This window comes from Myotis myotis, unplaced genomic scaffold (assembly GCF_014108235.1).
Source record: "Myotis myotis isolate mMyoMyo1 unplaced genomic scaffold, mMyoMyo1.p scaffold_m19_p_19, whole genome shotgun sequence".
In the NCBI taxonomy this organism is placed as follows: domain Eukaryota; kingdom Metazoa; phylum Chordata; class Mammalia; order Chiroptera; family Vespertilionidae; genus Myotis; species Myotis myotis.
Window position 1 is genome coordinate 4,746,958 of NW_023416323.1, and position 26,874 is coordinate 4,773,831.

Below are 26,874 nucleotides of genomic sequence, written 5' to 3' on the forward strand. Positions count from 1 at the left end.
GCATGTCCGGCCTGTCTTGCTCAGTTCTGATCGGCCAGACCCCAAAAGCAAGCTAACCTACCGGTTGGAGCGTCTGCCCCTTGGTGGTCAGTGCATGTCATAGCAAGCGGTTGAATGGCCTTAACATATCATTAGCATATTACACTTTGATTGGTTGAATGGCTGACCAGATGACCGGACACTTAGCATATTATGCTTTTATTATGTAGGATAATTTTTCATGTCTTATCTCTTGCCTTAGGATTCATGTTCCTTGAGGTAGGAACCCTACCTTTCTCATTTCTGTCTCTTCCATAGGATCTAACACTGAGACTTGTAGCACAGTAGGTGCTCCATAAGAATTTCATGGGCACATAAATTGGTCATTAGGAAGAGTCTGTGGTCATTACCCGAGTCTCAGGTACACACCTTAATGCGACAGGTTCCTGTCCTCCGCGGGGTCATTGTTGCTCTTGATGACTGGTGTGTTAACTCCTCTGTGAATAACAGATGGATCATTGCCCTGTGTGGCATTTGTTTTCATACACAGCATTGGGACTAAGAATTATATGTGTGTATGGGGTTAAGGGACCAGGATGGATAAGGAGACAGATCTAATTAGAATGGAGGAATTATACTAGAGAAAAGTGGTAAAGAGAATGAGGAAGAAAGAAATTTGAACTTACTCGGTAGGCCAGGGCAGGCCACAGTAGACTCTTGAGTAGGAGAGTGAACCAGTTTTTAGGAAGCTAATGAGTGTTGTGCAAGGCAGAGTCCATTAAAGACCAGAGACAAAAAGTCAAGCTGAACCCCACTGCAGTTGCTGAGAGCCTGGGTTATTTAGGTTTATGGGACTGGAGGAAAGGGCACAAATGAGAGATGTTCAAAAAGAATCAACAGGCTTTGATGATGTATGGAATCTGGGAGACAAAAAGCAAGAGCTGAGAAATTGGTGTCACTGTGACAAATGAATGAGCTGTGGGGGGAAGCCAGTTTAAATGGGAAGTAACTGCAGAAGGCAGTTGGATACGAGTGTGCTGAGTACTGGGAAGCAGTAGGGGCTAGAGATACAGATGTGGGAGCCATCTGCATAGCGGTCACTGAAGCTGGGGGAAGAGGAGGCTGGTGTGGGGGGAGATAGCAGGGTCTGAGTACTAATTCTGGTGTGTGTGGGGAACAGGAGGAGGACACCCAAGGAGGAAAAAGTTGTCTATGGTCTTAGAGGTTATAAAAGTGAGCAATGTGAGGATGGTGAAAACATCTTTGAGTCCAGTCAAGATGCGGATACTGAGGATGGAGGAGAAACTTGGTGATGAGGAAAGGGAAAGACAGCATACATTTCAATCGCTTGGAAATGAAGGAAATGAGATAACAGGCTAATACTGGAATAAATGAAGGTTATTCGGGTGCGAAGATCTCTGATCCTGTGAGGTGGCAGAAAAACTGACCTTGGGACAGGAAGATAGTGTCAGAGAGATTTCTACAGGACAGAACCCATGGAGACTTCATGTGGGTGAAGCCCTGTTGCTGCATCTGATTCGCTGGAGCCACTGATGTGGGAAGTGTTATTCGTCCCTAATGAAGAGGCTGGGAATTTTTCACTCATGAAATCATCTTTCCCAGAGCAAAATAGGCAGTTTCTTCCAGGCAGTTTGCAGCTGTGGGCTGTTGCTTCTTGATAGACTCACTTTGTTAGCTGGTGTGCAAATAAAATAAATAGCTACTTCTCTGGTCACTCGGTAGAATATCTGTAGATTTAGAAATAGGCTTTGACTACCAGTTAAGTAATTTCTATTTCTTCTGCCTGTAAAGAAGACATTGTCTAAAGCATTATCAACTGTGAGGCAGCATATTGATGTCTGATATATAATTTTTATTATAAATATAGAGCAAGTTTTACAAATAATTCAGAAGTGGCCTTAGCCAGACAAAATTAAATAACAGAGACTAGCACAGATGAGGGGAAGTATTTACAGTCTGTGTCAGGGTCAGAAAACCCTGAAAGAGGTACCTGAGTACAGAGAACTCCCAACTAACCCTCTCTGGGGGGTCTCTTAGACACAGTATGAGATCCAGTAATCAATATCGAATAAATTATTTCTCTCAACAGCCCCAAAGAAAGTCATCCGTGTGGAAGGCTGGGTGGGCAATAGTTTGCCTCTCCTTCCCTTTTCCCTTCTTTTTTATTCTGACACAATGGGACTCAGACCCCATGGGAGAAAAATTCCAGAGCCTGGGGCCCAGTTATGATCCTCCCCTGTGTCCTAAGGAGCTCAGCACCAGTGCAGCTTTCCGGGTTGTAAACAATGGCAACAGTGTGAGTGACAGTGTTCCTTTCAGGGCTACCACTTCTCAAGGACCAAATACACTTTAGCAGAGGCCCAGGTTTCCTGAGACAGTAAGTGGGGAAGATGGACCGAACGTGCGCAGGCAGAAACATGGACTCGAATGGTGGTTGATGATTGGCCTGAGATGCCTGGAAACTGACTTAGATCCACCTCCAGCCATGAATGAGAGAAACTGGGTCTTCTTTTCCACTTGGAGCCACTGACATAAAAGCTTGAGGAGCTCCTGGTCAAGGGAGGAGCTTTGGTGGCTTCTTTCACCTAAAGTCTTCAGATTGGCTTACAAAGCAAAGCTAAGTAAAGTCAACCCCTTTCACATAAGGTGTTACAAAGATTAAAATGGTGAAATGTCTCAGAGACGGGAACAAACCCACTACCCCAAATTGTGCATTCTTTAATAATTACTTAAATAATCTCTAAAGAGTAACCCTGATTCGTTTCTGAAATTCCTCGAAGATTGTTTCTTTTTTGTTTGTTTTTTTGTTAATCCTCACCTGAGGATATTTTTTCCGTTAATTTTTAGAGAGTGAAAGGGAAGTAGGGAGGGGGAGAATTAGAGAAGAGAAACACTTACACTAGAGGAACACATTGATTGGTTGCCTCCTGCATGAACGCAACTGGGGCCAGGAATCCAACCTGCAACCCAGGTACACGCCCTTGACCAGGAATCAAACCTGAAACCCTTAGTTTCATGGGCCAACGTTCTAATCACTGAGCAACACCAGCCACGGTTAGACTGTTTCTTATTGGGAGCTGAGTACCCTCTAAAACTGTAACCTCTTTCCTCTGTAGGCATTTCCTTGAATAAAAGCCCATAAAGTTATTAAAACATATGTGCTTTTTTTTTTTTTTTTTACATTTTCCCTTGGGAATCACCTATAGTTTTCCTAGTTGCTTCTAGTGGTTTCTCTGAAGACAGGCTTGCAAAGGCTTAGGTGGTATTCTAGCCAAGCAGAAAGGTGTTTAGACACCCTGACAATGGACAAAGGTGTAGAATTTCCGTGTTGAGACTTGCTTATATATTTATTTTCTTGTGTGGTCCGTTCACACTGAGCTTTGGAAAGATAGGAGAAGCTTTTAGTTTTTCTCTCTCTTCTTCTCTGACACATGTATTTCAGTGGATAAGGATGTAACTCTCAAAGTTATGGCAAATTCAAGTTAGACTCCAACAGGAAGGAATGAAGGTGGGCTCAATAGGTAAGTTTAGAACAAGTCTAGGTCAGGGAATGGGGAGTGGCTGGAGGTTCTGGCAACTCTCTCCCAAGGTCTGCTTTGCCAAATTTCAACGACAAGGAAGGTTGGGCTTCCTACAGACTCCCGGATGTGCCTTTTCATCTGTTGACACTGAAGGGAGGGGCTGTGACCTGGAACCTGGAGGTGTCTCATGAGTGAGTAAAGGAGGAGGGGAAAAGAGGCTTCTTCTCTTCTTCCCCCCCCCCCCCCCAGGGCAAAGGGGTCTCCTAGTGATGGAGATGAGAAGCTGAGAATCAGTCAGCAGTGCAGTGAGCAGAGCTGGTTGCATTACTTCTTTTTTACTTCTGAATAAAGCGTTTCTGTGGTTGTTGGGGACGGAGAGACATGAGTTGGCTTCTTTGATTCCTGGCCATTGAAGTTCAGGGAAGAATATGTAATTTCATCCATCTGAAAGGCATGAGAAGTGATCAATTAAGTCACTGTCATAGGTCAGGCCCTCACCTTGCCTGGTGTGATTCGGCACCACCTCCTCTCACCACTTTGAAACTTCTAGCTTTGCAGAGGGCTTTTATTACCCATTATTCCTGCACACTGACATCCTTTGAATGGTCATTAGAAGAGACAGATTATGTATTCATACAATGGAAGAGGATGCTACAGCAATGAGAATGAATAGCTACAAATGCATACAACAATATGGATGAATCTCACAAAACCATTTTGAATGAAAGAAACAAGATAAATATGAGGATATACTGTGTTTTTCAAAATAAGAGCATAAACAGGCAAAACTAATGCATTGGAAGTCAGGATATGTTTACACTTTGAAGGGAAGTGACAGGAAGGTTTCATTTTGGAGGGAGATGACATGTTTTGTTTCTTCATTACAGTGCTGCTTTGAAAGAAGCTCAGTAAAATTATTATAAACTAAAGGAACTAAGACCTCAGACCCATTGGATTGGACATTGTCTTTTGACAGGAAGAACAGGGTCAGACTGAAGATAGAGGAGGGAGAATGACCTGATGCCTTCCTTATATTAGGACTGTGCTTTGCATGTGTCATCTCATTTCATTCCTTCAACTTCTTTCTGAAGTAGGCAGCATGCCCATATTACAGATGACAAAGCTGAGGATCAAAGAGGTTAAGCTACTTGCTCAAGGTCACAGAGCTACTAAGAGTCACTGGAGGATTCAAACACAGGATGGGGATACTCCAGAACCCATGTTCTTGCATGAGGTAGACCCAATGGGAGTAGTTAACCAATACATCCTTGTTTGTTGCTGCATTGAGGAACTCTGACTCAAATTTGATTGCATTTGTATCTTCAAGAATAACCCATTCTCTATAGAGGTATATGCATGAGAAAATGAGCCAATGAAGCTGGCTGTGCTTACCTTCTTAGGTGAGTTGTCAGAAAGGCCCTGACCTGGGAGTAGAAAGAAGAGTTAGCAATCCATGAAAATGCAAAACTGACTTATAGCCTTACAGCCTTGGTGTTGTTAAACTGTTGTGATTTCTAGCTGAAGGAGGTGGCAGGCAGTGGGAAGGTGGGGTGGGGTGGTGGTCCATAATCACTTAAAGAATTCGATTCCCTCAGAGTCTGTGGTCCAGACCCAGGGTGTTAGTGCCAGTGGAAGGGGTGTGGGGGAGAAGTGGGCAGAGAGGCAACAGTAGAGCCACAGAGGCCGCAGACCACTTCTGAAGATTTTTTCCAGTTGACAAGGCCTTGATTTTTTGCCCAGTTGTGTTTCTAAGCACTAGACACCAGTGGCAAGGATGGGCAGCACCCAGAGCACCACAAGACAGGGAAAGTTTCACCAAGGGAGAGTGCCCACATCCGTATTAGAGGAGGAGGGGAAGGGGTAGGTGAGGAATGGCTTTGGAAAACATGTCCACCTTACTCAGGCCTGCCAGGTCTGGCTGAGTGAGTCTCTCCCAGGGCTGGGTCTCAGGGGAATCTTTTGTGACTAGAAGGGTGTGAGGACCTACGGCAACCTAAGGTTGGGAAGTGGAGATCCCCTCTAATATTTCAGAAGGTACTGAGTCCTTGGGACCAGGTTTCCTGCTAGGGCAGGGCACGTGGTGGAACACACCAGCTCTCACTGGTGATGGCTTTACTTACTGTTGTTGGAGGCTGAGGGTTTGTGTTCTGTGAGATCGCGCTGGTCGCTTGCCCTAAACAAATATCAGAGACTGTGACTGCTATTCCCAAGCATAAGATCTTTGCTCCTTGAAGCAGCAAGGACATTGTGAGTAGTAAATTTCTTGGGGCTCCTCAGTGCTCATTTACACCAGAGTTGGTACTGCCTTTCCTCGTAGGCCTTCTCTTCAGTGTACCCACCATGCCTTCCAGTGTGCACTCCTTTCCTGCTGCCCTGACGTTCACATAGGTCCATTCTTTATTGACTGCCTCTGAGCCTACTTCTACCCTGACACCTTTCCCTTTTGAAGATAGATGCTGTTTTTATCTTCACCTTATTTATTGCCTAAGGTGCCTTCAGTTTCTGCTTTTTGTTAGGTTCTCTTCCTGTCCCCACCCTCTCTTCTCCTTCTCTTCCCATGGTTGAAAGAGCACAGGACTCACTTTCTCTAGCTTCTCTTTTTGTATTTTCATTTGTTTTCCTTCTTGGATATTGGCTTCCCTGACTGGGGGACCTAGTTGCATAATCTGCCCCCTCTAAACCAGATGGAGATGGGAATAACCATGTCCCAAAGGGAGAGGGGTACAGGAAGCTTGAAAACCAGGGAAGAAGAGGCCTCAGGAATCCATGCTGAGAAGCAGGGGTTTAGGAAGGAGGAGAAGCAGATCCAGGCCCAGAGACAGAGGGGAAGTCTCCTTCCCTCTTCCAAGCATGGTTGTTAGCTTTGGAGGAAGCGAAGCAAGAGGGAAGGCCATCATACCCTCCAGTCTTTCTGATATACAGGAAGTACACCAGCGCTGCTATCAGAGCTACGCCAGCCAGGACGCCAATCACGATGCCGGCAATAGCCCCAACTGAGAGGCCAGGACTTGGTAGTGTTGGATCATCTGTCATGGATAGAAAAGAGAAGAATGAGTGAGGTGACATTATTTTACAGTGGGGGTGCCCTTTGAGGTTAATAGCTGACTACATCCTTATAATTTTTTCTCTCATTGTATTTCTAGGTTGGTGCTCAGACTTGCCACAATTCCATCCTGGCCTTTCTACACAAAGATACTTTTGGAGCTTTGGAAATGTGAGAAAGGCGGGTTTCCATTTTTGTAAGTTATAAGTTTTCACCATTTCATGGTTGCCTGTTTTTCTGTACCAGGTATGGCAGCCATGAATATGTGCCACTCAGGTCTCCTGAGGTGGGGACTTAATTGATGGAAGGTGGTAAATGCACCACCTGCTTTCCACAGAGACTTCCCACAGGTTATCAGCAGGGATATGAAATAAGTCCATTTTGTGAGGAACGGTTTTCCTCTATGGGTGACTTTAGCTCAGACACCCCATCAGCTTTGCAGATACTCTCTTAGAACCACACCGCAACTTAAAATTTTCTCCTCTTTCTCCTTCACAGTAATCAGATCTGCATCTTGGTCAGAGAAATCTCCTAGGATTTTTCCATTTCCACCCACTTTTCTTTAACAGGCATTTTTCCCAGTAAATATTTGTATATCTAATCCCATCTTGGCTGCATCTCAGGGGGTGAAACTGAACAAACTAGGCTTGAAACTTTGCACTCAACTTCTTTTTATTTTCCTTTATTTAGTCAGTAACCATGTCCAATGATTTTTGTGAGTGATGTCCCCCTAACTCCCAAATATAAATAAATTTGCATCTATATCTTCTCTTTTATTTCTGTTGTCCTCACTGGTCAACTCAAGACTGATGATTATTATTTATGTTAGCTACTGCTATGGGGTACTTACTATGTGCCAGGCTCTGTGCTCAATACTTTAGTTATATCTCATTTAATTCATATAATAACCCTGTCAGATAGACATTATTTCCATTTTACTGATGAAAAAATTGAGTCTTAGAGCGTTAAAAAATTTACCCAAAGTCATATGTTTAGTAAGAGGTGGATCTGGGTGTCAACTCTAGGACCACCTGACTTCATAGAGGCTAATGATAATGGTAGTAATAAGAGCAGCTAACACATATGGAACTTTTCTGCTGCATGTGGCATTTGCTAAGGGTTTAATTGATTATTACATTATATATTTAAAGCAATATAATGAAGCAGGTACTATTACTGTAATTTTCAGTAGTGGAAATGGGGCCCAGAAAGTAAAGAATCTTGTGCAAGAAATTTGTTATTGTAACTGCTTACTTTAAAAAAAGAGAAAGATCTCAAATCAACAACCTAACTTTACAACTTAAGGAACTACATAAAGAATATACTAAATTCAAAGCTACCAGAAGGAAGGGAATAATAAAGATTAGAGTGGAGATAAATGAAATACAGCATGGAAAAACAATAGAGAAAAATCAATCAAACCAAAAGTTGGTTCTTCAAAAAAGATTAACAAAATTGATAAACCTTAAACTAGATTGTCTTAAAAAAAAAGAGAGAAGATTCAAATCACTAAAATCAGAAATAAAAGTGAGGATATTACTACCAATTTACAGAACAAATGAGAATTATAATAGTACTATGAATAATTGTATACCAAAAATTGTATAACTTAGATGAAATGGACAAATTCCTAGAGACACAAAACCTACCAAATGGAATCATAAAGAAATAGAAAATATGGGTGAATCTATAAATAGTAAGGAGATGTAATCAGTATAAGCATTTGACAAAATTCAACACTCTTTCATGATAAAAATGCTCAAACTAGGAATAGAAGGAAACTACCTCAACATAATAAAGGCCGTTTATGACAAACCCACAGCTAACATGATTCTCAATAGTGAAAGACGGAAAGTTTCTTTTCTAAGATCAGGCAGAGACAAAGATGTCTGCTTTTGCCATTTCTACTCAAAACAGTATTGGAAATCCTAGCCAGTAATTAGGCAAGAAAAATAAATAAAAGGCATCCAAATTGGAAAGGAAAAGGTAAAATTTCCATATGATATGATCTGTTTGCATATGATATGATCTTATATGTAGAAAACCCTAAAGATCCCACAAAAAAACTGTTAGAACTAATAAATTCAGCAACGCTGCAGGTTACTAAATCAACTTGTAAAAATCAGTCGTGTTTTTATATACAAACAATGAAAATTCAGAAAGGAAATTAGGAAAATTCCATTTACAACAGTATCAAAAAGAACAAAATACTGTAGGAACCAAAATGGTGGTGTAGGTAAATGCTGGTATTTGCATCCTCCCACAACCACATCAAAATTACAACTAAAATACAGACCGACCATTATTCAGAACTGCTTGAAGTCTGGCTGAATGGAAGTCCTACAACTAGAGGATTAAAGAAGAAAGAACATTGAGATTTGTAGGAGGGGTAGAGGTGAGGAACGGACTAGTCTTACACCTACATGTGGTGTGTTTTTAATTGGGAGGAATATCTTAGCTGAGGAGGCCTCCGCGAGGAGCAAGGGTCCCAGCCCCACACAAGACCCCCAGCTCAGGGTTCCAGTGCCTGGAAGAGATGTCCCTGTAACTTCGGGTGGTAAAAACCAAGTGGGGATTGTGGCTGGGTGACATGGAGATTACTGGAGTTGCAGGCAGTTCCACTTACAGGGCCAGCACAGGGGCTTACCCAGACTTACTCCCTCTGAGCTCCAATCCTGGGCAGCATCTTGAAAGGATCCAGGGACATATGGGGAGGAATTATATTGTCTGGTATCAGGGAAACTCAGGGGCAGCTTTCTCCCCAAAAATGCTGCGACCTCCCCCCACACAGTTGACTAGCAGGCGCTCCATATCTGAGTCTCCATCAACCTTGCCTACACTGTTTGCCCCACCCTGGTGAGTCCCTCAGATCCTGCCCCACCCAATTTGCAGCCCCTCCCAAGCTATTTACAGTGTATCTTCTATATATGAATGGCCTATTCTGGCTCAGGCTTCAGACTTTCCCAAAACCTCTCAAACAAGTAGCAACTGGACTCAGTGTGCTCCATACCTCTTGATAAGTATTGGGATACTAGCAGCAGTTTGCCAAGGTTCCCAGCTTGGCCTCTACTGGGCACCTCCTAGTCCAATACAAGTAGCAGCCATCTGCATACCATTCTGTAGCTCATGCCAGGTGGCCCCAGGCAGGGCACAGGCAGCGGCTGACTTTGCACCTCCCGGGGAGGCCCCAGAGCCAGTCCACCCAGTGGACAGTTTCAGACCATGCAAGATTACAACTCTACCACATCCACAAGTGACAGACTCAATGGGTAGACTTGGTGAGCACCAAAGCCCCACTGAAACAAGTCCTGTTCCATAGTGGTGTCTCTTGCACAGCAGCTCTTCCGCTGTAGTCACAGCTGGTCCTCACAACCAATTGGCCTGGGGGTCAATTCCTCCCAGTGACACTAGCATCAGTCAAGGCTCAACTACAATAGGACAGTGCACACAGACCACACTGGGGTGCACTGAGAGTACCCAGCTTAGGTGACTGGGGAGGCTGAGCCACTGGGCCCTATAGACACCTACTACACAAGGCCACTCTACCAATTAAGGAGACATAGCAGCTCTACTTAATACATAGAAACAAACACAGGGAAGCAGCCAAAATGAGGAGACAAAGAAACTTGTCATGAATGAAAGAACAGAAGTCTCCTGAGAAATAACTAAATGAAATGGAAGTAAGCAAACTACTAGATGAAGAGTTGAAAACAATGGTTATAAGTATGCTCAAGGAACTTAATGAGAATTTCAAAGAAATTAGTGAGAACTCCAAAGACATGAACGAGAACAATCAAGAGTAGAGTAGAGGATTCCGAGAATCATATCAACAATTTGGAATCTGAGGAAGCAAAAACACACAATCAGAAGAGCAAAGAGAAAAAATAATACAAAAATATGAAAGTAGTGTAAGGAGTCTCTGGGACAACTTCAAGCATAACAACATTTGCATTATGGGGTGCCAGAAGGAGAAGAGAGAGAGCAAGATATTGAAAACCTTTTTTAAGAAATAATGACAGAGCCGAGGCCGGTTTGGCTCGGTGGATAGAGAGTCGGCCTGCGGACTGAGGGGTCCCGGGTTCGATTCCGGTCAGGGGCATGTGCCTTGGTTGCGGGCATATCCCCAGTGGGAGATGTGCGGGAGGTGGCTGATCGATGTTTCTCTCTCATCAGTGTTTCTAGCTCTCTATCTCTCTCCCTTCCTCTCTGTAAAAAATCAATAAAATATATTAAAAAAAAAAAAAAAAGAAATAATGACAGAAAACTTCCCCTACCTGGTGAAAGAAATAGACTTACAAGTCCAGGAAGCACAGAGCATCTCAAAAAAGAGGAACCCAAAGAGGCTCACACCAAGACATATCATACTTAAAATGCCAAATATTAAAGACAAAGAAAGAATCTTAAAAGCAGCAAGAGAAAAGCAGTTAGTTACCTACAAGGGACCGCCCATTTGACTGTCAGCTGATTTCTCAACAGAAACTTTGTAGGCCAGAAGGGAGTGTTAAGAAATATTCAATGTGGCCGAAACTGGTTTGGCTCAGTGGATAGAGCGTCGGCCTGCGGACTGAAGGGTCCCAGGTTCGATTCCAGTCAGGGGCATGTACCTGGGTTGCGGGCATATCCCCAGTGGGAGATGTGCAGGAGGCAGCTGATCAATGTTTCTCTCTCATCGATGTTTCTAACTCTCTATCTCTCTCCCTTCCTCTCTGTAAAAAAATCAATAAAATATATTTAAAAAAAAAGAAATATTCAATGTGATGAAAAGCAAGGACCTACAACCAAGATTACTCTACTCAGCAAAGCTGTAATTTATAATTAAAGGTCAGATAAAGAGCTTCACAGACAAGAAAAAGCTAAAGGATTTCATCACTACCAAACCTGTATTACAAGAAATATTAAAGGGTCTTCTAGAAGAAGAAGAATAGAAGGAGAAGAAGAAGAAGAAGAAGAAGAAGAAGAAGAAGAAGAAGAAGAAGAGCCTGAACAATAAAATGGCAATAAATATATATCTATTAACAATTGAGCCCTAGCCAGTTTGGTTCAGTGGATAGAATATCGGCCTGTGGATTGAAGGGTCCTGGTTCAATTCTGTTCAAGCGCACATGCCCAGGTTGGGGGCTTGATCCCCAGTAGGGGACATGCAGGAGGCAGCCAATCAATGATTCTCTCCCATAATTGATGTTTCTGTCTCTCTCTACCTCTCCCTTCCTCTCTGAAATAAATTAAAAAATATATTAAAACAATCAGACAAAAAACCAAAAGACCCCAATTGAATCTAAAAATAAAAATAGGAGAAATCAAGATGGCGGCATAGGTAAACACTGGAAATTGCTGCCTCCCACAACAACTTCAAAAATACAACGAAAAGACAAAACGGACATCATCCAGAACCACAGGAAGGCTGGCTGAGTGGAAATTCTACAACTAGAAGGAAAGAGAGAAGCACACGTAGACTCAGAGGAGGTGTGGAAGTAAAGTGCAGAGGTACGGAGGCTCGAGCGCCCGCAGAAAGGGGCTGGTACCTGAGGACGTGGCTGTCTTTTTGAATCGGGAGGGAGTCACAAGCTCCTGACTGCTCTGAACTCCGGTTCCGGGAAATCTCTGGGGACCTAGGACTCATATGGGGAGAAACTGGACTGTCTGGCAGCAGGCAGAACTCGGAACTTGAGGGCGGCTTTCCCTCAGAGGTGCTTGTAGCAATTACCGGGACACTGAGACGCGAGGCCCCTTAGGGCAGGGCTGAGGATCAGCTATAGCTGCTTGCTCCGCCTTTGATTCCCTGAGACCCCGCCCCACCCAGGCTGTGGCAAAGGCTTTTGCATATGAATGCCCTGGCCCTTTGCAACCTGAAAATTACCTAACAAATTGCAGCTGGGCCAGACAGACCCAGAACTTCCAAGAGACGGCCCAAGACCTCACAGCAGCTTGCACTGCTTCACAGCTGGGCCTCATCTGGGCACCTCCAAACTCCAAAAAAGGAAGGGGAATCTGCAGTTCTCTTCGTAGCTCCTGCTGTGTAACCTCAGGCAGAGGCTAAATTAGCACCTCATTAGATCTAAGAGCCAGTGTACCCAGTGGTCAGAGTGGGACCATCCAGATTACAACTCCTCAGATCCATAAGGGACACACTCAGGGGGCAGACTCAGTGAGCACCAAAGCCCCACTGAAGCAAGTCTTGCCCCAGAAGGGTGTCTTCAGCACAGAAGTTCTCCCACTGCAGACACAGCTGATTCTCACTGCCAATTGGCCTGGAGGTCAATTCCTCCCAGTGATACCTACAACAATCAAGGCATAACTACAACAAGACTGTGCACAAAGCCCACAAGGGGGTGCACCAAGAGTGTCCACCTCAGGTAATTGGGGAGGCTGAGCCACTGGGCCCTATAGGACACCTAGCACACAAAACCACTCTATCAACACAGGGAAGCATAAAAAATGCGGAGACAAAGAAACAGGTCACAAATGGCAGAAATGGAGGAAAGCAAAAGACTGGATATAGAGTTCAAAACCATGTTTATAAGGGTTTTCAAGAATTTTCTGGAAACTGCCGACAAATTTAGTGAGACCCTAGAGGATATGAAAAAAGACCAACTAGAAATTAAGCATACACTGAAAAAAACTAAGATGGCGGCATAGGTAAACACCGGGAAATTGTCGCCTCCCACAACAATTGAAAATTACCGCAAAGGACTGAGCAAACATCATCCAGAACAACAGAAAGACTGGCTGAGTGTAAATTCTACAACTAGAAGGAAAGAAAAGCACGCTGAGAGCCAGAGGCGCTGCGGAGGTGAAGTGCAGAGGTACGGCGGCACGCGCGCGTGAGGAAAGGGGGTGGCACCTGAGGACGCGGCTGTCTTTTTGAATCACAAACTCCCGACTGCTCTGAACTCTGGTTCCGGGAAGTCTCTGGGGACCCAGGTCTCATACGGGGAGAAGCTGGTCTGTCCGGCAGCGGGCGAACTTGAAGGCGGCTTTCCCTCAGAGGTGCTTGCAGCAATTAGCGGGTCACTGAGACCCGCGACTCCGGGCGGAGAATCAGCCATAGCTCCCTGATCCGCCCTTTGATTCCCTGAGACCCCGCCCCACCCAGGCTGCGGCAGAGGCTTTTGCATGTGAATGTACCTAACTGCAGCCCAGCCAGGCAGACCTGGAACTTCCAAGAGAAGGCCCAAGGCCCCGCAGTGGCTTGCATTGCTTCACAGCTGAGCCTCTTCGTGGCTCCTGCTGTGTGGCCTCAGGCAGAGGCTGAATTAGCACCTCCTTAGATCCAGGAGCCACTGTACCCAGTGGTCAGAGGGTACCAGACTGCAACTCCTCAGATCCATAAGGGACATACTCAGGGAGCAGACTCAGTGAGCACCAAAGCCCCACTGAAGCAAGTCTTGCCCCAGAAGGGTGTCTTCAGCACAGAAGTTCTCCCACTTTAGACACAGCTGATTCTCACGGCCAATTGGCCAGGAGGTCAATTCCTCCCAGTGATTCTACAACAACCAAGGCACCAAGAGTGCACCAAGAGTGTCCACCCCAGGTAACTGGGGAGGCTGAGCTACTGGGCCCTACAGGACACCTGGCGCGCAGGGCCACTCTATCAACACAGGGAAGCTGCCAAAATGCGGAGACAAAGAAACAGGTCACAAATGGCAGAAATGGAGGAAAGCAAACGATTGGATATAGAGTTCAAGGCCATGTTTATAAGGTTTTTCAAGAATTTTATGGAAACCGCCGATAAATTTAATGAATCCCTCAATAAGTATAGTGAGACCATGGAGGACATGAAAAAGGACCAACTAGAAATTAAGCATACACTGACTGAAATAAAGAATAATTTACAGAGATCCAGCAGCAGACAAGAGGATCCCAAGAATCAAGTCAAAGATTTGAAATACAAAGAAACAAAAAATACCCAACCAAAAAAGAAAAAAGAAAAGAGATTCCAAAAATATGAAGATAGTGTAAGGAACCTCTGGGACAACTTCAAGCGTACCAACATCAGAATTATAGGGGTACCAGAAGGAGAGAGAGGGCAAGATATTGAAAACCTTTTTGAAGAAATAATGACAGAAAACTTCCCCTACCTGGTGAAAGAAATGGACTTACAAGTCCAGGAAGCGCAGAGAACCCCAAACAAAAGGAATCCAAAGAGGACCACACCAAGACACATCATAATTAAAATGCCAAGAGCAAAAGATAAAGAGAGAATCTTAAAAGCAGCAAGAGAAAGACAGTCAGTTACCTACAAGGGAGTACCCATACGACTGTCAGCTGATTTCTCAACAGAAACCATGCAGGCCAGAAGAGAGTGGCAAGAAATATTCAAAGTGATGAATAGCAAGAACCTGCAACCAAGATTACTTTATCCAGCAAAGCTATCATTCAGAATAGAAGGTCAGATAAAGAGCTTCACGGATAAGAAAAAGCTAAAGGAGTTCATCACCACCAAACCAGCATTATATGAAATGCTGAAAGGTATTCTTTAAGAAGAGGAAGAAGAAAAAGGAATTCTTGCCATTTGCCACAGCATGGATGGAACTGGAGAGCGGATAAATATCACATGATCTCACTCATTTGTGGAATATGATGAACAACATAAGCTGATGAACAAGGACTGATCCAGAGACGGAGAGGCATTGATTGGACTGTCGGGACTTGGAGGGAGGGTAGGGAAGTGTGGGGGTAAGGGGGAAAGATCAACCAAAGGACTTATATACAAGCATATAGGCCTAACCAATGGACATGGACAATGGGGGGGAGGGGTGAGGGCATGAGGGGGGGGTAGGGGGTAATGTGGGGATAAGGACACATATGTAATATCTTAATCAATAAAAAATATATTTAAAAATATATATATATTTTTAAAAAAAAGAACAAGGAATCTAATGAAAAAAATAAACTGATGAATAAAATAGATCTAGAAGCCTGGAAACAGAACAGACTGGCGAATCTCCGAGGGAAGTGGGGAGGGGCACAGGACATAGACAATAGGGTGATGAAAGCCTGGGCGGAGCGGGATCTGGGTGGAGGGGGGCAATGGGGAAGAAAAGGGGGGACATCTGAAATACTCTCAACAATAAAGATGTAAGAAAATCTTAAAAAAAAGAATAAAATACATAGGAATTAAGTTAACCAAGGAGGTGAAAGACATACACTGAACAACTACAAAAATCATTGCTGCAAATAATTTAAAGACATAAATAAATGGGAAGGCATTCTGTGTTCATGGATTGGAAAAAAGTTGTTAAGATGACAATACTGCTCAAAGTGATATACAGATTCAATGAAATCCCTATCAATAACCTAATGACATTTTTTTTTGGCAAAAATAGAAAAATCCACCCTAAAATTCATATGGAATTTCAGGAGACCTCAAAAGGCCAAAACAATCTGGAAAAAGAAGAACAAAATTGGAGGATTCATATTCCTGATTTCAAACTTTACTTCAAAGCCACAGTAATAAAAAACAGTGTGGTGCTAGCATAAAGATTAATATATAGCCAGCCGGTGTGCTCAGTGGTTGAGCTTCAACCTATGAACCAGGAGGTCACGGTTGGATCAAAGATCTAAATATAAAGCATTACTAGAAGACTATTAGCCCTGTGCACGAATCTGTGAGCCAGTAGCCTGCCAGTAGCTCGCTGCTGCCCTCCAGTAGTTCTCCGTCCACTGCCCTGCCCTCCTGAAGCTCCTCCCCTCCTCCTCATAGCTTGCTGTCCTGCCCGCTCTTGTACCTCTAGGCTCCCCGCTTGTAGCTGGCTGCCCCACCCTCCTGCAGGGCAAAACGATCATTTGCATATTACATCTTTATTATATAGGATGCCTGGCCAGTGTGCTCAGTGGTTGAGTGTTGACCCATGAACCAGAAGGTCATGGTTTGATTCCTGGTCAGGAAACATGCCTAGGTTGTGGACTCCATCCCTGGTAAGGGGCCTGCAGGAGGCGCGGATCAATGATTCTCACTCATCATTGATGTTTCTATCTCTCCCTCTCCCTTCCTCGCCGAAATCAAAAAAACGTATTTTAAAAAATCCTTATAGGAGAACATAGGGTAAAGCTTTAACATTAGGTTTAGCAATGATTTCTTGGGTAGGAAACCAAAAGCACAGCAACAAAGGAAAAACAGATAAATTGGACTTTATCAAAAATAAAAAAGTTTGTGTATAGTCCTAACCGGTTTGGCTCAGTGGATAAAGCGTCGGTCTGCGGACTGAAGGGGTCCCAGGTTCCATTCTGGTAAAGGGCATGTACCTTGGTTGCGGGCACATCCCCACTAGGGGGTGTGCAGGAGGCAGCTGATCAATGTTTCTCTCTCATTGATGTTTCTAACTCTCTATCCCTTTCCCTTCCTCTCTGTAAAAAAATCAATAAAATATATATTTTTAAAAAGTTTGTGTATCAAAGGACACTGTCAACAAAGTGAAAAGTCACATAGAATGGGAGGAAATATTTAAAAATAATATATCTGAAAGGGATTAATATTCAAAATATATAAATAACTATTAAAACTCAACAACAGCCCTGACCAGTTTGGCTCAGTGGATAGAGCGTTGGCCTGCGGACTGAAGGGTCCCGGGTTCGATTCCGGTCAAGGGCATGTACCTTGGTTGTGGGTACATCCCCAGTGGGGGGCGTGCAAGAGGCAGCTGATCGATGTTTCTCTCTCATCGATGTTTCTAACTCTCTATCCCTCTCCCTTCCTCTCTGTAAAAAATCAATAAAATATATTTAAAAAAACAAACAAACAAACAAAAAACCTCAACAACAAAAAAATCCAATTATAAAATGACCAGAGGAACTGAATAGACATTTCTTCAAAGAAGATAAACAAATGGACAATGAGCATATGAAATGCTCAGCATCTCTAATCATTAAGGAAATAGAAATCTAAAGTACAATGAGATATCACCTCACATCCACTGAGATAGCTACTATTGAAACAAAGCAAAATAAAACAAAACAAAATAGTAACCACCTAGAAAACAATGTGTTCACAAGGATGGGGAAAAATGGGAACTTCTGTGCATTGCTGGCAGGAATATAACATGGTTCAGCCACATAAAATGGTATGGCAGTTCATCAAAAAATTGAACAGCCCTAGCCGGTTTGCTCAGTGGATAGAGCAATGACCTGTGGACTGAAAGGTTCCGGCTCAGTTCCAGTCAAGGGCATGTATCTCAGTTGCAGGCTCCATCTCTGGTCCTGGTTGGGATGCATGCGGAAGGCAACCAATTGATTTTCTCTCTCGAATTGATGTTTCTCCCCCTCACTTTCACTTTCTCTAAAAAAATCAATGGAAAAATATCCTAGGGTGTGGATTAACAACAACAACAAAAAAATTTGAATGAAGAATTACTATTTGATCCAGTAATTCTACTTTTGGATATATACTCAAAAGAATTGAAAAGCAGGGATTTGAACACCCTTGTTCTTAGCAGCATTATTCACAACAGACAAATGGTAGAAACAATGAATGATAAATGTGATGGATACGTGCAATGGAATATTATTCAGCCTTAAAAAGCAACGAAATTGTGATATATGCTACAACATGGATGAAACTTGAAGACATTATGCTAAATGAAAATAACCAGACACAAAAGGACAAATATCATATGATTCCACTTATATGAAACACCTAGAATAGTCATATTCATAGAGAGAGAAGTAGAATGGTGGTTTCCAGGGATTGGGGTTGGGGGGTGGGGAGCTATTGTTTAATGGGTACAGAGTGTTAGTGTGGTAAGATGAAAAAGTTCCTAATGGATAGTGATAATGATTGCACAACATGTGAATGCACTTAATGCCACTGAGCTGTAGACTTAAACCCCACCACACAGCCCTGTGTAAGGTCACAGTGAGTGCCAGACACAGGGTCGGAAACTGAGCTCTTAACCACTTTGCCATTCTGTTTACTGTAAAGTCTTCTGATTGACATTCTGCCCCTGTGACATTTGTCCATTTATCACACCATTGGGAGCAATCCTCCCAGGGAGACGTAGGATGGGGCAAGGGGTCACTTACATTGTACGTCCAGCCTGAAGGGGTCACTTATGCTGGAACTGACCAGGTTGAAGACCTCACACTGATAACCCCCAGCGTCCTCCCTCCTGACGGGGTTTATGGTGAGGGTGCTGTTGCCCTGGGACAGCTTCATCCTGTCCGTGAGCAGGAGATTCTGGTTCTCGAAGAGCCACCGGATGGAGATCCCAGTGTCATTGGTGAGGCAGGTCAGGACCACGGCGTCCTTATGCTCTGTGACTGTGGCATTGCTGGCTCGGAGGGAGGGCTTCCCCACTGGCTCTGTGGAGAAACAGAGGAGGTGACTGACTGAGAGTGGGCTCCTTCCTCAGAGATGTCAGCCACTCACAGGCCACAGTGATCTCTGTAAGGGTCACCAGAGGAGGACTCGGACCTCTGCAGGGTGAGGACCTTTGCTCAGGTGACAGTCTGTAAGGAGAGGGCTGTACCCCCTCTCTTCCCTCCAGATCCCCTCAGGATGACCCCTGACCTGTCTCCCTGGACATCTGTAGTATCAGCACCAGGAACCTCTTCTCAGACCGAGTGTTCAGTATCCTCATCATCGGGTGGAATTTTTTACCCACTGACCTTTTTTTCTTCCCTCATTTTATTTTGTTAATCCTCAACTGAGGATATATTTTTTTCATTGATTTTTAGAGAGTGGATCGGAGGAGGAGGGTGGGAGGGGGAGAGAGAGAGAGAGAGAGAGAGAGAGAGAGAGAGAGAGAGAGAGAGAGAGAGAGAGAGAAATATCAATGTGAGAGACACATTGATCAGTCGCCTGCACATGCCCTGACTGGGCCAGGATCAACTTGCAACCTGCCCGTGACTGGGAATGAAACCCACGATGCTTTGGTGTGCTGGCTGATACTTTAACAACTGAGCCACACCGGCTACGGCTACCCAATGACTTTTGTGTGACTCTTCCCCAGACCTTTCTGTAGCTTCCTAAATAAGAGAGGGTAAATAATCATACCCCCTCTCTAGCATGGTGGCTATACATTTCCCTTTTATTAAGTAATTTATTAGAGAATATAGCCCAGCCAGTCTTCATGATCTTAGGACCTGGAGAAGTTTCAATCTAAAGGATTTCTCAGTCTGAATAGGACTTTCACTTCCTGGCCTTGGATTGAGTATCACAAAGAAGGAAATCCCTAGAGAGAAGTAGTCACAATTTTAACAAAAAGTGGGTACTCTTAGCTTCCTCCATAAACTACAAACTGTGGCACTGCACCTTCTGTCCCATGAAGGGATTTCGTGGATGAATCTACCTACTTGTCAAGTAAGCACCACCGCTCACTGCTCTCCTCAGCAATGTCACATACGCTCGTGTCACACAGTGCTGTACAGCTGGTGACTTCAGAGCCAGGACACAGCTCAGAGGAGTCTCCCCTGTGGCTCACTCTCTCCCAATTTCCATGCAGCCTGTTCTGAAGGAAGCTCTGGTGTCAGCTGGTGACAAATTGATGACAGGGCACCCATGCACCTTCACCACGAACCCCTGTCCCACCAGATGGCATAGAGCAGAGTCAGCCACCAGGTGAGCCTGGAGCAGCGCAGGGAGCAGGGGTCTGTCCTGCTCACCCCTTCTCAAAGGTGGTTTCCTCCTTTAGTTTGGGGAAAAGAGATGAGCTTGTTCCAAGCCTTGTTTGTTCCTTGTAGCACATGGAGCAGGTAACAGACAGGAGGTGACAGAAGGGAAGTGTTAGTGACAGAAGAAGCAGCTTGACCTTGAGGACCCTTGTTTTCCCAGCTGGAAAGCTCCCTCCCTCCACCACTTGACTCTTTCTGGGGCTGAGAGAACCCCCTCCTCACTTTCCTAGGCTGGACCCTGGCTCTGCCATGAGAGATCAGAATAGCAAGGGAGGAGAGTCTACAAAGATGTAGGGGAAGGGCTCAGGGGAAGACTGTGATTTGCTTGTGTCCATGGCCACAGGATGGGAGACAACACCGCCAGGCTCTGTTCTGAAAACCAGACAGACCTGCACCCCCGAGCTTGGTGCTCATGGTCCAGGAGGCACTTACCAGAGACTGTGATAGTCTTGATTATGGTCTTATTGAGGCCAGAGACAGAGTTATGGGCAAGGCAGGCATAGGATCCACTATAATTCGAAGTGATGTTGGGGATAAAGAGCTCCTGTGTGAGGTGCTGGGAACTCCCATTGATAAGCCAAGAATACTGTGCAGGTGGGTTAGAGGCTGCCTGGCAGGAGAGGTTGAGGTTTGTCCCACGTAGGTAATGGGAGTCTGAGGGGGAAATGGTGGGGGCGTCCGGGCCATCTGGAGCAAAGAGAACACAGTCATACATGATGTAATCAGAGGGAAGGGGAGGCTCCTGGTCTGTGTAAGGGCCACACTCTCCCTCTGAGCTGAGTCACAGCTTTGTTTTAAAAAGCCCCACCCATAGCCCCCTGTATTCACTCAGCTGAGTCTGAGACATTAATCTGTTTGTCCCAGTCCCAAGACCTAACCAGACTTGCCTGTACAGGAAGTTATGGCCACCCCGGTGTTCAGAGTGCGGGTCTGTGTACGTGGAACGGAGAGGGATGGATGTAGCCTGGCCTCTGGCAGTGTGGATTTGGGTGGCAGCCTGGATCAGGCAGGGACAGAAGTTACTCACAGACAACATTCAGGGTGAATGGGTCACTGCGGCCAGTGCTCACGGGGTTCCAAGTTTCACACTCATAGGGTCCTGTGTCATTCCTTGTGACACGGAGTAAAGTGAGAGTCCTGTTGTCCTTGGACAGCTGCAGCCTGTCACTGACTGGGAGACTCTGACTGTTGATCAACCACAGGTAGGTGGTGTCCTGAGTCTGAGGTTCACACGTTAACACAACAGGGTCCTTGTGCTCCACGGGGAGGGAGTTGTTGCTTGTGATGTTGGGTTTGGGTAACTCCACTGTGCAGATAACAGAGAGAACATTGCTGTGTTTTGTACCTTTAATATCTCCAAAGGCATCTTCAATCAGAGTTGGTACCTCTTACCTCTCAACTAACTTGAGTCCTTGAAAGAATAATGCAGGTCTGTGCATCATAAGACAAACAAATGCATGAGGATCTGAGCACTCAGAGAATGTAAGGCCACCTGTTCTATGTCTGGGAGAAAAAGCATGGACTTTCTCAGGTGTCAGACAACTATCAGGGTTTCATCACAGAGAGACACAGGACTGGGAGTCAGAGACCACCGGCACCTGCCCTGGTTCCTCACTGACCAGCTGACTGCCTGCCTGATGTTGGCGTCTCACCTGGAACGTGCAGGAGCTGAGTCCCTTCCAGCTACACAGACCTACATTGCTGGGTCTAGATATGTTTCCACTGAAGCCTCACAGTCCAGGGTTAACACAGAGATGAGTAATGATGGGCCACCCCATGGTCCTTAAACCCCGAGATGACTGGGCAGTGTGGCCTGGAACTGGGTGTCTGAGCAGAAACAATACACGGGAGACCAGAAAGTCTGGTGGTGAGTTTAGTACCCAGGCTGCAGGACCACGAGGTGTGGCCGTCTACCCAGGTGTTCATTGGTGTCTGACATGAGACAGTGACCCCAGAAAGGGCAGAGCAGAGTCCAGGAATGATTTAGAAAAGAGTGAGGGACGGCAGGAGCTGGCTGGCAGTGGCAGCGGAGCCGGGCTCTCTGCCCTTGGACTTTAATGTCCTTTCTGCCACTGCAGAGGGCAGGGATCCTTCCTCAAAACGCAAACAATAACACGTGCAGAAGGGGGGCTTGTGGAGATGGGGGAGCATGAACTTGCTAAAAATATGGCCCTCATGGACCATTTGTGTTTGGCAGTTATGGGATAGATTTTGAGTTAAGCTGTGAAGGAATATGTGAAAATCATTATTCATGCCCCAAAGTTCTAATGCTAGTTTTTGCAGGAATTTCTGTCTAGAGAGCACAAAGGTCATAGACCAAGTTCTGCCATCCAACCAGGTCACACTGTGGCCAAAGGGAGATGCCACAGTGGGTTTGGAATCAGGGACTCCCTGGATAGAGAGAAGGTGAGTCCTGAGAAGAGAACAGAAGTGACCTGGGGCCCAGTCCAGGTGTGTCTGTTGTATACAGGGAGGGATGACACCAAATTGGGAGAAAGGATATGTGCCATGTTAGTAAAGTTAGGGAGAAGGTCCCTCCCTGTTTCTATGGACAGTCAGGCAGATGGGGAGGAGCCCCCACACGGGCCTGTGGCATGTGCTCTTCCTTTTCCTTCTAACTCAGGAAACAACTGGAGTTTAGTCAAATTCATTCAAATTGGGCAGCGTCTGAGAGAAAGGAGAGTGGCTGGTGGATCTCACCATCTGAGACGATCCCACCCTGTGGTCAAGGTGCCTTCAGAAGGACACACGTGTGTGAAACAGGCAGTGAACCAGTCAGATGGTGCAGGGTCACCAGGCCCACCTTGGGAAGGTCTCAGGAGCCACTGGGAGGAATGGGAGCCTCACACCAGGACAAGGGTGTGAGTCATGAGTCAGGGGTGAAGTGAGCCCCTGAGCTTTGGGGACTGAGACCTGTCCTTCTTCCTTGACTCCCTGGTTGAGTCATCTAGAGAGTAGGTCAATGGTTTACATGCCCTTGTCACGTGGCCTGTTCCTCCTGTTGGCCTCAGGGGGGAAGGAGCCCTGGATGGGGGCCCAGCAGAAGCTCTTTCTCCTGGTGACCTGGGAAACTGGCTCATGATGGAGCCTGGGCGGCTGCTCCCACTGATTTCTGTGTCCTTTCCTATTGACCGTGAGGGTGGGCCTGGACACAAGTGTTAGCAGGACAATCTGGGGAGACTCCACAGTGGGGGAGGCAGAGCAGAGTAAGGTAGTGCGGCTGGAGTGAAGGAAGAGGCAGATGAAGGACATGGAATGAGCAGAAAGTCCCAGAAATGTGCTTGGTAGTGAGCAGTGGGGTTACAGATGATTTCAAAGACCCCAGAGACCAAGATCCCACTGCTGTCCCAAGGCAGGACCAGAGCAGGCTGGAACAACCTCCCACATTGGAACAGCCCCACAGTCACCATGAGGCTTGGCTCCTGGGGGCAAGCGGGGAGGGAGGTCTTCAGGGACAGGTGGTCAGAGGGAAGGAACATGGGTCTGGAACTCTGCATCCAGGTTCCAGTCTCTGTAGAGATTGCCATTCATTCCTGACCACAATTCTTTCCTCCTTCATCACAAGCAACTGGGTATTTGTTACATGTTGGTCCCTGAGCTGGTTACAGGTGTAGAGTGGGGAGTGAGAAGGCAAAGTCCTTTCCTTTATACCTAGTGGGAGTGATACTAACACATCAGGAAACAAGTGGTTTCAAGTCCAGTGCAGGGAGGTGTGGATTGGCCACCTGAGGGGAAGGCCTAGGTGCTCCCAGCACTGACTCTGAATGTTACTGCAGGTAATTTCATTCTAAACGCAGATCAATTCTCCATTTGCTATCACTCCCCAGACCAGAATCTCTTCCTCTGTGTTGGAGACACTTAAGAAGAAAGGATCTGAAGCAATAGCTGGTTTCAGGATCTACAAATGCATAATAAGGCCGTTGGAGTGGAGGTGAGGATGGGCTGTTACTGCAGAAAGACCTTGGCATGATTCTGATTGGCCAGTCATGGTCTGCGTGACTCTGATTGAGTGACTGTATCCCCCTATAACTCAGTTTCTCCTGAATAAAGCAGAATAAATGGTAAATGGTCTTAGGTTTTCCATGTTGCCTTTGAATGAACCTTAAATCTTTTGCAATTTACTGACTTAAAGCTTGGAAAAGAGGAGCTTCCCAAGTTAACAGCACCTGTTATTTGTCCATGAGAGAGGACTCCCTGGCCAGATCTCTGGTAGACAAGGAGCTGCCTGGAGCACCTTCTCTTCCTCTCTGGGGATGCTGACCTTCCTCTGGATTCTGCTATGCACCCCAGGGCAATTGGCTAATGGCCTGGGGGCCTTGTCCACATGTGCTCTCCACACATAGTCTCAGGAGAAGAAGCCGGCTCCATCCTGCCCAGATGTGGCTCTTGAGGCTGAGCCCTGGCTGGTAACTAGCTCAGGAGCCTTGTGACTTAGGTACCCGGGAAACTGTTGCTCCCAGTCAACCCTGCCACAGACCAAACCCAACCTGACACAGGCTCCTCAGGGACCCTGGGGTCAGGAACCCTGGGACTGATGTCTGGGGAGGGGCTGCCCCTTTTCCTGAGCTCTGTGAGGAACCTGGGGGGTGGGGGGGCGGCCATCAGTCCATGCCCTGACCAGCCCTGCAGGGTCTTTCTCAGGGTCATGGTCATGGGAGGGGCCCAGGGGCTTGGACTAAGACTGGTCTCCTTTTGCTGAGTCACTACCATCAGAGTGGCCCTTCTCTCTGTGGAGAATGTCTGCAGGGCTGGAATCCGGGAAGGGAACCCTGATTTTAGGAAGTTTGTCTCCACTGTGTGTGTCCTGCACTAAATGCCCAAACCCAACCTGGAATGTGAGGTAGAGGGGGATGGAGGCAGAGTGAGTGCAGGGCTGTCAGTCCTGTGTGTGAAGTAGAATATACCCCACCTGACACCCAGAGATCAGAGAGCAATCACTCACGGTATACATGGAGCTGTCCAGTTACTTGTATGCTTTTAGCACTTTTGTCTGTGGCATGTAGGGTGTAGTTTCCTGTGTCCTGCAGAGTGACATTGTGGAACAGCAGGGATCCATTGGGGTATACTGTCTCTCGATTGTTGCTTGCAGGCCCGAAGTTAGCTGCTTGAGTGTCCGGTACATATGATACAATTTGAAGGTTGCTGTTTATACTTTCCCCTTTGTACCAGCTATAGAGCAATAGATTTCCAGGCAGATTGTGGACGCGGAGAAGCACATCCTCCCCTTCGGCAGCATTGGGCGGCACTGATTCAATAGTGAGCTGGGCAGTGGTGGGCAGGCTCCAGAGGGTTAAGAGTGACGCTAGGAGGGAAGAGAGAAATTGATTAAGATTTGGAGCTATGTATTGGGAAGGAGAGATGAGGCCCTGGGTCCTGAGCAGGTCTCTTCATCGCTCAACCTTGGTCTGAGTATGTGTGTGTGTGTCCTGTGGTCAAGTGCAGCAGCATAGCCACCAATACTTCAGCACCTCTGAACCTGTTATTTTTTCTGTTTTGAGAACTTTCCCAGTTGTCTGCCCATCTGCCCAGCTCTCCTCCCCACTGTCCTCAGACCTTTGCTGACACTCAGGGGCATCCCTGGGAGTAACCTTCACTGACCCTTTAAAGACGCTGTTTTCACTTTCTGACCTGTCCCTGCTGTTTCCTTCATGGCACCTGTAGGTACCTGACATCACATGTAGATGTTTCCTTGTCTGTCTCCTTCCCATAGAACATGAGCTCCATGGGGAAGAGGCTTGTCTGATCTTGTTGCACCCCCTGTGCCTGCAACAGGCTGCAAACACCAACAGGTGAATGAATAAGTGTTCCTAGAGTCCTGCACCCCCTGGGGTGCATGTGCCCATTTCTGAGGTTGGTGGTAAAGACAATGCTTAGTGTCCCTAGTCAAGTTTTTCTTGTGTCACTCTGACACAAATTATTATTATTATCAGTTTTCAGAAATTATTTCTCAGTGATGAATAACTTGTAAAGCTTAACCATAATCTAGGTTTTCCTGCCCCTCACCACATCCATATCATGGGATTGTCCTGCAGCTGAGCCCCCTCCCCCACCCTACTCTGCTCCCCTGTCCTCCCTCAGGTCCAAACAGAAGCCCTCTGTCCCCTCTCAGAGCGCTGTGCTCCCCAGGAGACCACAGCCAGTCTCTGTCTCCCCTCCTCCTGTCCACCCTCAGGGATTGTCCCCTCCTTACCGGTCAGCAGGAGCCCCTGCCAGGAGACGCACCCTCTGTGCGCAGGGGCTGAAGGGGACTCCATGGTGTCTGCTGTCTGTTCTGTCCCGTCCTCTGCGAGAAAAGCTTTCACTTCCAAACGCTCACAGGCACTGCTCTCCTGAAGCGGGTGATCAGTTGTCCTTTTCCAGTTGTGCTGAGTCTCCTCGGGGTTAGGAGTGCTTCCCCTGTCACGTGGGCCAGGGGCGGGGTCTGTACCCGGAACCCTTCCTTTCCCTCCCCTCATTCCTCCCTTCCCTGCTTCCCGTTTACCTTCCGGCTATATTTCAGACCCTAGGAACTGCTGAGGCGCCTTTTAGTTTCCACAGTGACTCTCCTCCACCCCCACCCACCTCACCCCCCGACCTCCCACACACCCTCTCGCATGCATGACCTGTTTGGACAAGCACAAGCCTAGGACACCAGGGTCCCGGGCATTCCCCACAGCTCCACGTTGGGTGTACAGTAGAGCCCCCTGGGTCCTCTGGTGATCC

The 26,874-nt window shown here is 46.2% G+C and overlaps 1 protein-coding gene across 4 annotated transcripts; it reads right to left on the reverse strand.

Moving 5' to 3' along the window:
• Positions 1 to 1,831: 1,831 nt before the first annotated feature.
• Positions 1,832 to 26,582, reverse strand: CEACAM1 (CEA cell adhesion molecule 1). 4 transcript variants are annotated; one of them, XM_036346012.1, is made up of 9 exons: positions 26,363 to 26,580; positions 25,115 to 25,474; positions 21,200 to 21,478; positions 20,605 to 20,859; positions 18,583 to 18,861; positions 6,421 to 6,547; positions 5,642 to 5,694; positions 4,914 to 4,945; positions 1,832 to 3,965 (listed from the first exon to the last, which is right to left on the reverse strand). In XM_036346012.1, the coding sequence occupies exons 1-9, from the start codon at positions 26,424 to 26,426 to the stop codon at positions 3,846 to 3,848; spliced, it is 1,569 nt and encodes a 522-aa protein (XP_036201905.1). In that variant the 5' UTR covers positions 26,427 to 26,580; the 3' UTR covers positions 1,832 to 3,845. The 4 variants fall into 4 exon arrangements, with proteins under 4 accessions (XP_036201905.1, XP_036201908.1, XP_036201907.1 ...); XM_036346015.1 differs by lacking the exon at positions 21,200 to 21,478 and having other exon boundaries at positions 26,363 to 26,579; XM_036346014.1 differs by lacking the exon at positions 5,642 to 5,694 and having other exon boundaries at positions 3,835 to 3,965; positions 26,363 to 26,578.
• Positions 26,583 to 26,874: the final 292 nt, after the last annotated feature.